At 43.5% G+C, this 13,005-nt stretch overlaps 1 protein-coding gene across 2 annotated transcripts in view; it reads left to right on the forward strand.

The window, feature by feature from the left end:
• The window catches only part of ENPP3 (ectonucleotide pyrophosphatase/phosphodiesterase 3), a 95,377-nt gene that overhangs the window by 14,199 nt on the left and 68,173 nt on the right, over window positions 1–13,005 (forward strand). For both annotated transcript variants that reach the window (XM_054991652.1, XM_054991660.1), the window contains exons 2-5: window positions 2,634–2,712; window positions 8,692–8,814; window positions 10,927–11,052; window positions 11,608–11,668. In XM_054991652.1, coding sequence (XP_054847627.1) covers window positions 2,634–2,712; window positions 8,692–8,814; window positions 10,927–11,052; window positions 11,608–11,668 — 389 coding nt within the window. The remainder of the gene's footprint in view (window positions 1–2,633; window positions 2,713–8,691; window positions 8,815–10,926; window positions 11,053–11,607; window positions 11,669–13,005) is intronic.

Consider the following 13,005-nt stretch of genomic DNA (forward strand, 5'->3'; position numbering starts at 1 on the left):
TGCAAGTTTTTCTTATGAGGTTTAAAAGATTACCAATACAAATGCTCTTTTTTCTTTGCAAAGCAGTCTTCAATAAATTCAAGAGCATATTATCAAGCAGATAACTAAGAACTTCATGTTATTTTAGTATTTCTGTCTCTAGCTTGTTCCCACACACACTCTGCATCCAACACCTGCTCTTAACTTCAAAGCCACCACTCAGTGGCAGCCTAGCAGGCGTGGACACCAATTCTCCCCAAGGAACAAACTAAATATCCCATTTTGGGGAGGACTGAGCCACAATGCAGCGTAACATTTTCTGCTGCACTACCAAGTCAAATAATCATTCTCTGCTCATGGGTGGCATGCCTAGAATTCAAGCAATATTCACCCAGGTCGGTATATGGAAACTATAAGCATGGTCTATATTTAAGGTGTCATTTTGCATAGTTTGATTAAAGTCTGCTTTGTTCAGGTACATGATCTAGTTGTAGTCCCCTATATTAGAGGCTAACATGAAGAACAAGTTTGAAGCTGGCATGCTGAAGGAATTAATTGTTCATTGATTCATTAATTGATTATGTTTTTATAATGACATTTGCTTTGACTGCTTATATAATATATAAATGCCTCTATTGGTAATGCCCAGTTAATGCCTATTGGAAGACAAATGTATTGAGGTTTATTTCTATAATGACACAACTGATGGACATTTAGCTTTTAAATGCATCATAAGGGTCAAATATGATCAGGAAAATCAGAATCAACAAACTTCATTCCTGTGGGGACAAAATCCCATGCTCAGATTGGGTCATGTTGCTGAAAGGGTGCATTGAACTCCATCTACATCCATGCTGACTTCTTTGCCCGTTTTATTGATTATATATTTATCCAGGTTGAAAAAGAGTCAACTTGTGATATTCTAGTTATCTAATTCAAGATGGGTAGCCATGTTAGTCTGGTATCTGAAGAAACGAACTGTGAATCACAAAAGCTCATACCCTACCACAAATTTTGTTAGTCGTATGGTTGCTACTGGACTCTTGCTCTTTTCTACTACTAGTTATCTAGTTGTTTTTTAACTACCCCTAACTTGTCTGCATCTGACTACACCCTTGAACGTAACTGTGGGTTTGATCTTACAATATTGTTCCATTATGTCAGCTGAAGGTGCCTTGAAGCAGGGGAGCACAAGATGCTCTTATATCAATGCAAGAGCCTTATATCAGGATGAGGCACTTTGCGTCAGAGAATCATGCAGGCATGAACGGAACAAATTGGTACAGTCCAAACCAAAGAGGATTTCAGTGCAATCCTTAAGAAATTAGGTGTCCCAATTTGGGGAGAAGTTGTTGTTCAGAGGTAGAGCACTGGCTTTACATGAAGAGGGTGCCAGGTTCAATCTCTCCCGTTACCAGTTAAAAGGAGCAGGTGATGTGAAAAACATCTGTTTGAAACTTTGGACAAACCAAGGGCAGAACATATGTAATACCAGTGTCATGTCTGTGCCCCATCCATGCTGACCTGTTATTCTGAACCAGTGTTTCATGCTGTACCTTGATGCCATATTGCCAATGCCATAACTACTTTGCTTTCACAGGCTTACTGATGTTGCAGGTGTCTTATCTAAAGGCTTTGAAGCTTTCAGTGCTTCTGACTTTGTACACTGTCCACTCCCATGAATTACTGTGTTTTAACTTTAATCTCCTGCTTTCTCAGTGTCTAGACATGATAGTTAAAATATGTGAGAAGTTCCCAAGATGGGTTCGCGCCAAAAGTTATGTTTTGCTGATGGGAGGGGGGAAAGAAGTAATTGTGTTCTTTAAGAGGAATGGTTTTTCCACATGTTGCCATTCCTGTCAACCTGTTTTTACTGCTTAGTTGCTTACCTTGCTTCTGAGTAATCCTATGGACATATCTGTGGAAATGATCTGATTCCTGAATAAAACCTTTTAACAAGAGCCTGGATTCTTGCTGTAATGGTACAGGGGTCTATCTGCCATAGCCTATCATCCATAGCCTGACAACCAGAGGAAACAAACAAATAAAGTCTTGAATGTTGTGTGAATGAATATTATTAATCACAAGGAATAACTCTCAACATAAAGTAAACAAAGGTAGAAACCATAATTATGATAAGCCTATACACATCATATGCAGCTTGCAAGGCAGAACATTTCACTACGTAAAACAATTGTGCAGAACAGTATCCTACAGCCTGTGCCATCCAACACAGACAATATTGATCTTTATAAAGCATGAGGCAGTTTTATTCCCAACAGCATGTGGCAGAGGGTGAACCATCTTGGCAAATTTCGCTGCATTCTTTTTAATTCTGTGGGATTTTAAATCTTTAATCTCTACTTTTTAAATGTTCTTTTTTAAAAAAAATCTGTGATTTCAAAATCTTGTTAATGTACTATTATTTTTTGAGGCCTAGCAATCTGGTTTTGCATTGTTAACTACCTTAAATTGAAGGAAAGAAGGGAGAATACAAATTTTTTAATAAATAAAATGCAGTATGAATGTTCTTGGTGACAACAAAAACCTCCACCATGAGTAGTTTTGTAGTAGCCTCCATACTGGAGAGAATATATTGCTTCCATTTGGATGATGTATAACTTTTGTTTTATTGTATTTGGCTTTTGCAACAGGTTCTTTTAGCTTCTTTGGTGATTGTATCACTTGGACTAGGTTTGGGACTTGGACTGAGGAAATCAGCACAACCGCAAGGTATATTTACTGTAGTCTTAGTTTTACATAATGTTGTCAAAACTCTTACAAAGTTATATCTTGAGTCGAATTAAGAAAGTAGACCTGTATTTGGACCTGTATTTGAATGCAGGTGGGGCATTCCTTGACTGAATGCTGTGACACACAAGTTGTTTTCTCTGACATCTAGTTTGTAAACGCAGGAGGGCACCTTTATAATGCAATAGGATTGATTGCAAAGATTAATGCAGGAATCACCTGCTTTTACTACATTATCTTCACCTTGTAATCCACTTTCTGTATTGTTTGTATACCTTGCCTTAGACAGTCTATTGTTCTCATTGTTCTCTGTAATCATTGTTCATTTGTTGTCTTAGAGATGGGCACGAACCACAAAAAATCCGAACCACGAGGTTCGTGGGTTTTCACGAACCAGGAAACACAAAGTGGCACAAATTGGGGCAAGTTCACGAACCAGTTTGTGGTTTGTGGGGTTTAAATGCCCCTTTCCAGCTGCTTAGCAGTGGCAGAGAAAGGGGCATTCGACAGTTTAAAGGACCCTTTCCTGCCTTGCAAGGGGCAGGTCCCTTTAAACTATCAGCTGGCAAGCAGGGGGAAATCCCCCCTCTGCCTGCCAGCTGATAGTTTAAAGGGCCCTGACACTTGCAAGTGGCAGGGCCCTTTAAATGGCCAAACCCCAGCCCCCCACTTACCTTGCACAGTCACCCTGCGGACTTGTGGCATCCTCTCCCTCCTCCCACAAGGGGCATGAAGGCCATTTTTGGTCTCTGCTGCTGCGTGGGCCCGCAGAGCGGCGGCCGAGGCCCAAAAAAGCCTTCCCACCCATCAAATGGACACTCCAGCTGCCATTTGAGGGGCGTGAAGGCTGTTTTGGGCCTCCTCCACTGCCCCGCGAGCCCGCAGGGCAGCGGAGGAGGCTGTTTTTGGCCTTCCCACCCATCAAATTGCCACCACCCCTCATGGGAGGAGGGGGAGGCCACAGGCCCGCAGGGCAGCTGGGCAAGGTAAGTGTGGGGCTGGGGCTTGGGTTGGGCCATTTAAAAGTCCCTGCTGCTTGCAAGTGGCAGGTCCCTTTAAACTATCAGCTGGCAGGCGGCGAGGGGGGATCCCCCCTGCTGCCTTCCAGCTGATAGTTTAAAAGGCCCTGCCACTTGCAAGCGGCAGGAAAAGTTTATATGGCCATTTCCCTGGGGAAATGGCCATTTAAACTGCCCCTTTAATACGAACCAAATGAACCAGTAGACCAGTTCATGGAAGTTCGTGGAAATGAGCTTCCATGAAACACTGGTTCGCGAACCACGAACCAGGCTGGTTCATAGGGTTTTTGGGTTCATATTTGGGTTCGTGCCCATCTCTAGTCTTAAGTTTTTTGATTGCACTGTTATAATGTTATAATCCACCTTGAGTCCCAGTGAGACTTTAGGTAGATTATAAATAAGGAAAATAAATAAAATTAAATAAATAAATTGAAGGAATTTGTTTGGATGGAGGGATATTTACTAAAGTGAGCCCCATCTGTAGCTGGAAGTGCTACATAACCCAAGACACAGGTTTTCCACTTAAGTGAAAACTTGGCCACAAATTAACTTGTGAAAAAGGAGACTACAGGTATCTTTCAGGTTTTTGAGCTCATAAAACTGAGCCACCAAGCATTCATTAAATATTTATTTTATTTTTATTTTATTTTATGACATTACTAGACCGCCCTCCCCGTCAGATGGGCTCAGGGCAGTTTAACAACAGTTTAAAACAGTAAAAACATTAAAACATTATATCAAAACAATTAAAATTGGCGGGTATAAAATATTAAAATACAGCATTTTCCTGCATGGGTGGTGGAAGGTCTTCAGTGGTATGGCCGGCGAGAGGACAGCCTAGTCCCTACCAAATGCCTTGCGGAACACCTCCGTCTTGCAGGCCCGGCAGAAAGATAACAAATCCTGCCGGGCCCTAGTTTCCTCAGACAGAGAGTTCCACCAGGTTGTAGCCAGGACCGAAAAGGCCCTGGCTCTGGTAGAGGCCAGGCGGAACTCCCTGGGGCCAGGGACCATCAGCAAGTTGTTAGCGGCTAATCGAAGCGACCTCTGGAGAACATATGGGGAGAGGCGGTCCCGAAGGTATGCTGGGCCCAGTCCGCATAGGGCTTTATAGGTCAACACCAAAACCTTGAACCGGACCCGGTACTCAACTGGTAACCAGTGCAGCTGATTAGGATAGGTGTTATATGAGCCATGATTGGTGCTCTGGCAACCACCCGTGCAGCTGCATTCTGAACCAGCTGCAGTTTCCGGATCAAGCCCAAGGGAAGCCCTGTGTAGAGCAAGTTGCAGTAGTCTAATCTGGAGGTGACTGTTGCCTGGATCACTGTCGTAAGGTCATGGGTCGATAAGTAGGGGACAAGTTGTCGAGCCTGTCTTAGATAGAAGAAAGAGGATCGAACAACTGCTGCGACCTGTGCCTCCATAGACAAGGAAGCATCCAGGACCACCCCCAGGCTCCTAACTCTCGACACTGGCGTAATGGAGTGGCGCTCCATCGAGAGCAGGGAGCCAGAGTCCTGCACCCATGGACCCTAGACCCACATGCAGGACCTCCATCTTCAAGGGATTCAGTCTCAGCCAGCTCTGCTTCAACCATCCAGTCACAGCTTTGAAGGCATGTCCCAGGACATCTGGAGCAGAGTCGGGCCAACCATCCATCATCAGATACAATTGGGTGTCATCTGCATATTGATGGCACCCAAGTCGGAAACTCCATACCAGCTGGGCGAGGGGATGCATATATACATTAAATAGCAAGGGGGAGAGTATTGCCCCTTGAGGGACACCACACACCAATGGGTGGCGGGATGACAACTTCTCCCCTAGTGCCACCCTCTGTCCCCGACCATGGAGAAAAGAGACAAACCACTGCAAGGCCGTTCCTCAAATCCCCACATCGGCAAGGCGGTGGATCAACAGGTCATGATTGACCATGTCGAATGCTGCTGATAGATCTAACAATATCAGCAGCGCTGACCCGCCTTGATCCAGCTGTCTACGGAGATCATCCATCAGGGCGACCAGCAATGTCTCCGTCCAATGCCCTGGACGGAATCCAGACTGGAAAGGATATAGGGATGAGGAATCATTCAGGAAAACCTGCAGCTGCTCTACCACCACTCGCTCAATCACCTTACCCAGGAACGGGAGGTTCGAAACTGGGTGGTAACTGACCGGGTCGGTAGGGTCTAAAGTTGGTTTTTTCAGGAGAGGCCTAACCGCAGCTTCCTTCAACGCTTCCGGAAAGATCCCGGAGCTCAGAGACATGTTGACAATGGCCTCCAGGATATCCCATAGCCCATTTACGCTGGTCTTCACCAGGCACAAAGGGCACAGGTCCAAGGAGCATGTGGTAGGCCTAACTGCTCGCAGGATCCTGTCAATCTCATCCCCAAAGAGTGGACTGGAATGGTCTAATATCATCTCAGAAGGCGGCCAAGGGGCCTCCAGTTCACACACTGTATCAACTGTGGCTGGGAGATCACGGTGGACAGACAAGACTTTATCAGCAAAAAAGCTCCCAATAGCCTCACAGCTAATATCCAAATTTGAATTTTGATGGTCCCCTCCTGATAAGGAGACCAAAGACCGAACCACATTGAACAGTTTTGCTGGGCATGAGCTAGCTGATGCAATGGAGGCTGCATAAAACTCTTTCTTTGTAGCCTTCACTGCCATCTCATAGGCCTTCATAAACGTCCTATAAGATGCTCTTGCCTCTTCATCACGAGTTCACCGCCATACTTGCTCTAGCTGTCTCAGCTCCCGCTTCTTCCGACATAGCTCCTCTGTATACCAGGGAGCTAGTTTGGTACGGGGGCGGAGAGGGCGACGGGGCAATTTCATCGATGGCTTTGGAAAGACAGACTTGCCAATCTTCCACCAGCTCATCCAATGAACCGCCAGAGAGCATCGGATCCCACAGAGCATTCTGGAAACCAATTGGATCCATAAGTCTCCGCGGGCGAGCATAAATAAGCTCACCGCCCTTGCAGGGGGGAGGTGGGATATCCAGCCGAGCCTTCAGGACCATGTGGTCTGACCATGGCACCAACTCAGTTGTTTCTAGCACCACATCCATCCCCATCCCAAAGATCAAATCCAGCGTGTGGCCTGCTTGATGTGTAGGGGCCGAAACAATCTGGGAAAGTCCAAGTGCAGCTATGGAGGACACCAGGTCCACAGCCTGACTAGCGGCGTCATCATCAGCATGGACGTTGAAATCACCCAATACCAATAGTTTTGAGTGCTCCAAGGCCCATCCAGTCACCACCTCTAGCAGATGTGGCAGGGCATCTGCTGGTGTGCTGGGTGGCCGGTATACCACACAGATGGCCAAACTTTCCTCAGCACCCCACACTAGACCTACACTGTCAATGCTGGAGATCTCCGGGATGGGGAGCGGCCTGAAGGAGAAAGACTCTCGGACAAAAATTGCCACCCCTCCCCCCCGGCCTCCTGTTCAGGACTGATGAAGGACTGAGAACCCAGGTGGGACTAGTTCGTTCAGGGCAACCGTCTCACCCTCCCTCACCCAGGTTTCAGTCACACATACCAGGTCCACATCATTCTCCAAATACTTGAAATAATTTTATTTTAATTTTTCTGTTTTTCTAGTTCCCATATGAAAAAGAGGGCATTATTGCAAAAATAACACAGTCATTACTGATAATAATAGCTAAATGGAACTTTCATGCTTCTGGATATCAGAGTCTGGGAACAAACACTTCCTGTTTATGAACTTTTAGAAGCATCTGGAATACTGGAGTAGATGAACTTTTGATCTCATTCAGCCTGGCAGTTCAGCCTAGCAGTTTGTGAACACTAGGTTTACTTAGCAGTGAATTGAGGTAAAATCCATTGTTCAGAGCTTATTAAAAAGGAACTGAGACACATGTAACTTTATGTGGATGTCACCTTCTGTTTATACATGGGAATGTTGAAGCCAGATAAAAGAATATTGGTCATATTTTTGATGTCTATGTGAATATTGTTTGGCCCAACTACATAATTTATAATCCAAGGAAAAAAGTGATTTTTTTATTTGTTTACATTTCTGTGGGTGCCATGTTGTTTTTATAAATGGAACATGAAGCCAGGCAAAAGTGTACCTTTTGGGACATTTTCCATTTATTTTTGAAGAGAGCCTAATACAAGGGCAAAATTTACAAGTTATGGAAATACATGAGCCTGTTTATTAGTTCAGCTGTGGCTAGTTTAAATTATGACAGATAACAGAGAGCAGTGGGTGCTCCCCCCCAGAAAAGAATGATTTGTAAACTATGACCCTATTCAGTGACTGTCAGTTGCCAAAAGTAGTTACGACATATGCAACACTTTCATTCATGTTTCTATCATAATGGTGCTTTAATACATGGGTTGGAGCCTTCCAGTCTGTTCTGTTGACACCGTGTTCCACTGATAAAGCCTCCTCTGCTGTTGAAAGAGCCTTTTGTGTTGGCAGAAAGTTTCTTGCGCTGCAGTCCAACGGAACATGCTAGTGCCAGAACAATGGGCAGGTAGGATCTGACCCAGTGATTTAGGGAAGCCTACACAAGTTAGCCATAGAATGTTGTGTTCTGAACACATTCTGCCAAAGGCCCCATTAGTAAATATGTAGGTGCAAGGAAAGGAAACAATCCTTCTGGTGTTGCATTCAAGCCAATCTCATGCATATCTTTTCTGTGGTGATAAATGTGAGTTCCACACATTTGGAACTCATGCATCTCACTCCATGGAAGATGTGTTTGGAAACAATCCACTTGTCATCCTTTATTACTGCACCTATGAATGTACAAGTCACCTTCACAGACCATTAGGTATAACTTTCATTAGCGAGAGAGAGAGATGTGGTCTGCTTGTGCAAGGGCATTTCTCTCTGCATGAAAATATCTTCCCATGTTTAGTCACCATTAATTATTTTGGGTTTTCTTTTCAGTCAGTTGCAGAAATAGTTGTAATGAGACATTCAGTGAAAAAATGACTGGCTGTAGATGTGATAAGAACTGCATAGAACATCAAGCCTGCTGCTTGGATTATGAAACTACCTGTATTGAACCAAGTAGGTCTTTCTTCCCTTCATAAACGATTTTTTTGTCAACTGAACTACAGTGCTCAGTGAATTAAGTGGGCCACCTGTTAGTGATATCAATACTTGAGGCTAGAGAAGCAGAAACTTTTCATAGCATGGATTTTGAGAATGTCTTGATTGGGTTAAGTGTCAGCACAGGTTTGTATGCTTGCTCACTTCATTCCAAATCAAAATGATCCAGGTTGCTATATGGTACAGCAAAGGCATCTAACTGTTCACATGTGGCTTTGTTATTGCATTTAGTTCCAGACAAGTTATCTTTTCCAGATAAGCCTGGATGCAATACAGTGAAATAGTGTTCCTCTCCAGATTCAGACCTGACTTGGGTCAATAGCTTCCACAGAGCTTATTGCAGTAAGGGCCAAAACAAACAAACAAGAATGCCAAAACCAGCCTCTCCACAATGAGTAATCCTTACTGGAAATATTTTAAAACTGTAAGCGAAAGCTGCCAGTTCAATGTCCGGATCTTGTGAAGAATACAAACATGGGGCTTGGCCAAGACTAAATTTTCCATCAGTGGAAAAGAAACTGTCCTGAATCCCCTCTCCCACTACAGCCCACTGCTGCCCCTGTGAGACAGGGGACCCTGAAGACTGACGTAGGCGGGGGGGGTGGGGGGTCTGCCGCAGGAAGAGAAAATCAGTGGAAACTGCCAATTTAGCTTGGATCCAATTTCGCTTAGATCCAGCCCATTGAACAGCTCAGCCTTTCATGCTTGCTTATAATGAAGCCTCTGTGCAGATATGCTTTTCCTTGCTGGAGATTTCTTTCCAAATTCCAACTGCTGTTACTGTATGTCTGCTCCGTTCAGTAGGCATTCCTTAGCTTGTATCCTATGCCTTGCTTTCCCTTGCACTGCATTGTAAAGCATGTTCTGCCCAGCATGTTCCCCCACTGTCAGAAGCTTTTACTCCTGCAAGGTTAGCATCTTCTAATGAGCCAAAAAGCACCTAGCAGCAGAGAGGGGAGCAATGCAGCAGAGGACAGACTCCACCATGGATGAAGAGGGATGCAAATGAAAGTAAGGCATGGAATGTTACTTTTGTTGTTTTGAGTATGAAATGTTAAACTGCAACATCTACAGGGCTTTTTTTCAGCTGGAACGTGGTGGAGCAGAGTTCTGGAACCTCTTGAACATGGTCACATGGCTTGTGGCCCCGCCCCCTGATCTCCAGACAGAGGGGAGTTTAGGTTGCCCTCTGCACCGCTGGAGCGGTGCGGAGAGCAATCTAAATTGCCCTCTGTCTGGAGATCAGGGGACAGGGCCACCAGCCATGTGACCATTTTCTCCGAGGGCAACCCACTGAGTTCCACCACCTCTTTTCCCAGAAAAAAAGCCTGAACATCTATATTTCTCTCAGGGCACAGAAGTGGCAGCCTCATTTACAATTACTGTGTTTTGGGACACACAAGCAGATTTGTAAGGGCCTTAACTTTCTTGTTTTGAACTGAAGTGACATCATTAACTGGGGCTGTGGGCACACGCGCACCTATTCCCACCAGCCTGTCTCCTCCTGCCAGTCAATAGATTGCCAGGAGATTGCCCGCTATTGCACCAGCAAGCCCATCCAAGTGACAGAACATGAAAGTCTGCACTGTGCAGATTTGCTGAAAAGCATCACTATTTTTTTAAAAGAAAGCAAGATACCTAGGATTGCCAACTCTAGGTGGGGAAATTCCTAAGATCTGGGGTGGAATCTGAGGAGGGAAGAGACCTCAGCGGGATATAATGCCATAGAGTATACCCTCTTAAACAGCCATTTTCTCTGGGGGGCTGATATCTGTAACTTAGATGTCAGTTGTACTTCTGGGAGATCTCAAGGCTGTATCTGGAGGTTGGCAACCCTAAATATACTTGCCAGTATATCAGTACATCCAGTTGTTGCCGCCTATGAGAACATTAGTATCAAAGAAGATCACATCAGCACATTTACAGTATAAGAAAAAGTACATACGCCTATCTCACCATTTTCTTGAGGAAATATTTCTGTAAGAATTCATGCTTTCCGTGGGAGTAATTCTGTTTCCAGTAAATCTTCAGTTTAATACCAGGGTATTAAAAGCAATTTACTTTTTGTAGCTGAGAGCTGGTCTTGCACTAAATCTCGTTGTGGTGAGACGCGCATGCCCGGAGCCCTCTGCTTTTGTTCTGAAGACTGTTTCGAGAATAAAGATTGCTGCACAAACTACAGAAGTACTTGCAAAGGTGAAGGGAACCATTCAAAGGCATGTTTATATAGTATGAATTGACACACAAATTTTAAGTTCAGCCTGGCTCTGCTTCAGTTGACACCTGCTGTTGAATGCTGGGGCCTGTATAGATTCTTTAATGTTGGATCATGTTGGTATCACACATTTCACTTAATAGAACATACTGGCAGTCTGTTGTCTGTTGTGGTATTTAGTCCCTTACAGCTGGACTTGTAAAAAAGATTGATTAACAGGGGAAAAGGGCAGTGGGAGGGTTCAGAGGCATCTCTGCCTCGTTTCAGTCCTTCTGCCATATTATTTATTTAAGAATTCAGTGCTTGATCAGCACATGTTAATACTTTATTAGGAGAGTCATGCAGGCTTTCATAATGACTAGAGGAAAAGCTTAGATATGGCTCTCTTTAATGCATCTGACGAAGAGAACTTGATTCTCGAAAGCTTATGCTAAAATAAAATTGGTTAGTCTTAAAGGTGCTACTGGACTCTTTTTGATTTGGCTCTCTTTAAAAATGACTATTTATATTCGTATCCCTGTGTCTATACTTTTTAGGAGAAACATCTTGGGTGAAAGATTCATGTGCCTCATTTAACAGTCCGCAGTGCCCAGCAGGGTAAGATTATATTATGCAGATTTGTCAACACATAAGTTACTGAAAAGTATGTCTTCATAGTTTGGTTATATAAATATGCACATAAGGAAATGTTCCTTTTATTCCAAACGGACATAAACAGTTTATAAGACCATATATGAAATACAGGAGAGCTCAGGCTACAGTCAAGTCCATGAATTACAGTTATTTGTGAGGGAAAGGTTATCCCTGTTTCTTAGTGATATTTTCAGTTACCTTTCCTTGCATCTACCCCATTATCACAATAACCTGTTCTGATCATCATCATAATTATTCTTGATGTAAAGTGAAGTGAAGAGGGTTATATTTTAAATACATACATTAAGATATTTCCTTGATTATATAAATGCATTGTTACCCTGAACCAGGGGTCAGAATCCAATGGCCATATTTTAAATTGATACTTGTCTTGTATTAATAGTTTTAAACAGGTTAATGAGTTACGAGACGCTACTGTGGAAAGAGATTGATCATCTGTTATAGGCAAGATCCTGAATGATAAAGCAATTGCATACCTTTGTGAATAACATTCATTTATGACACAAGTACTGATAATGTGTAATTAAATCTACTGATTTGTAAGGTGGAGGGGGGAAGAAAGAGAGAGAGAGAGAGAGAGAGAGAGAGACTAAAGGCTACACAGAACCTTTGCAGCAAATTGCCCATCTAATTTAAATGACAGGGAGGAACCACTTCTTTGGACAAGAAGCGTTAGCTGATTTTACCAGCTGTACAGTCCAGAGGTAATTTACCAAATTATGTCTCCTCCCAGGTGGGAATGCAACAATGAAAAGGCTGCTCCTTTACTGGAGGGTTAGGGCATGGGTTTTTTTTTTTTTTTGCATTCAGCATGTTTGTAAACCTTGAACTGCCAAAAGGTATCAGATGATAACAGGTTTGTGCTGACTTTTTAAAATAAGCGGCCATAAGCCATTATGAAAACTATGCATTCTAAGCACGTTGATCCTAAATATTTGCACAATATTTAGCAAGCAAGCAAGCAAGCCTTTACTGAAATATATAAAAAATGTGCACAATATTTATGCTGCTCTAGTTCTCTGCAGAAAAGATTGTCAGGCTGTGCTATCTCCATAAGCAGTGCAGCAAGATTTATAATTAGGCTGTTAATACCTTCATGTACACTTCAGTAACAATCAAGTGGCTAATTTTGGAATGTGGTCTATAAAGGCACTGATGCTATGCCCCCATCATTCATTTCAGTGATGTTCTAAGAAAGCCCTGGAGGTGGTGGGAAATGCTGTCAAGTCATAGCTGACTTATGGATACTGTGTTTTTCAAGGCAAGATACTAATTAAGCG

This window comes from Eublepharis macularius, chromosome 1 (assembly GCF_028583425.1).
Source record: "Eublepharis macularius isolate TG4126 chromosome 1, MPM_Emac_v1.0, whole genome shotgun sequence".
Classification (NCBI taxonomy): domain Eukaryota; kingdom Metazoa; phylum Chordata; class Lepidosauria; order Squamata; family Eublepharidae; genus Eublepharis; species Eublepharis macularius.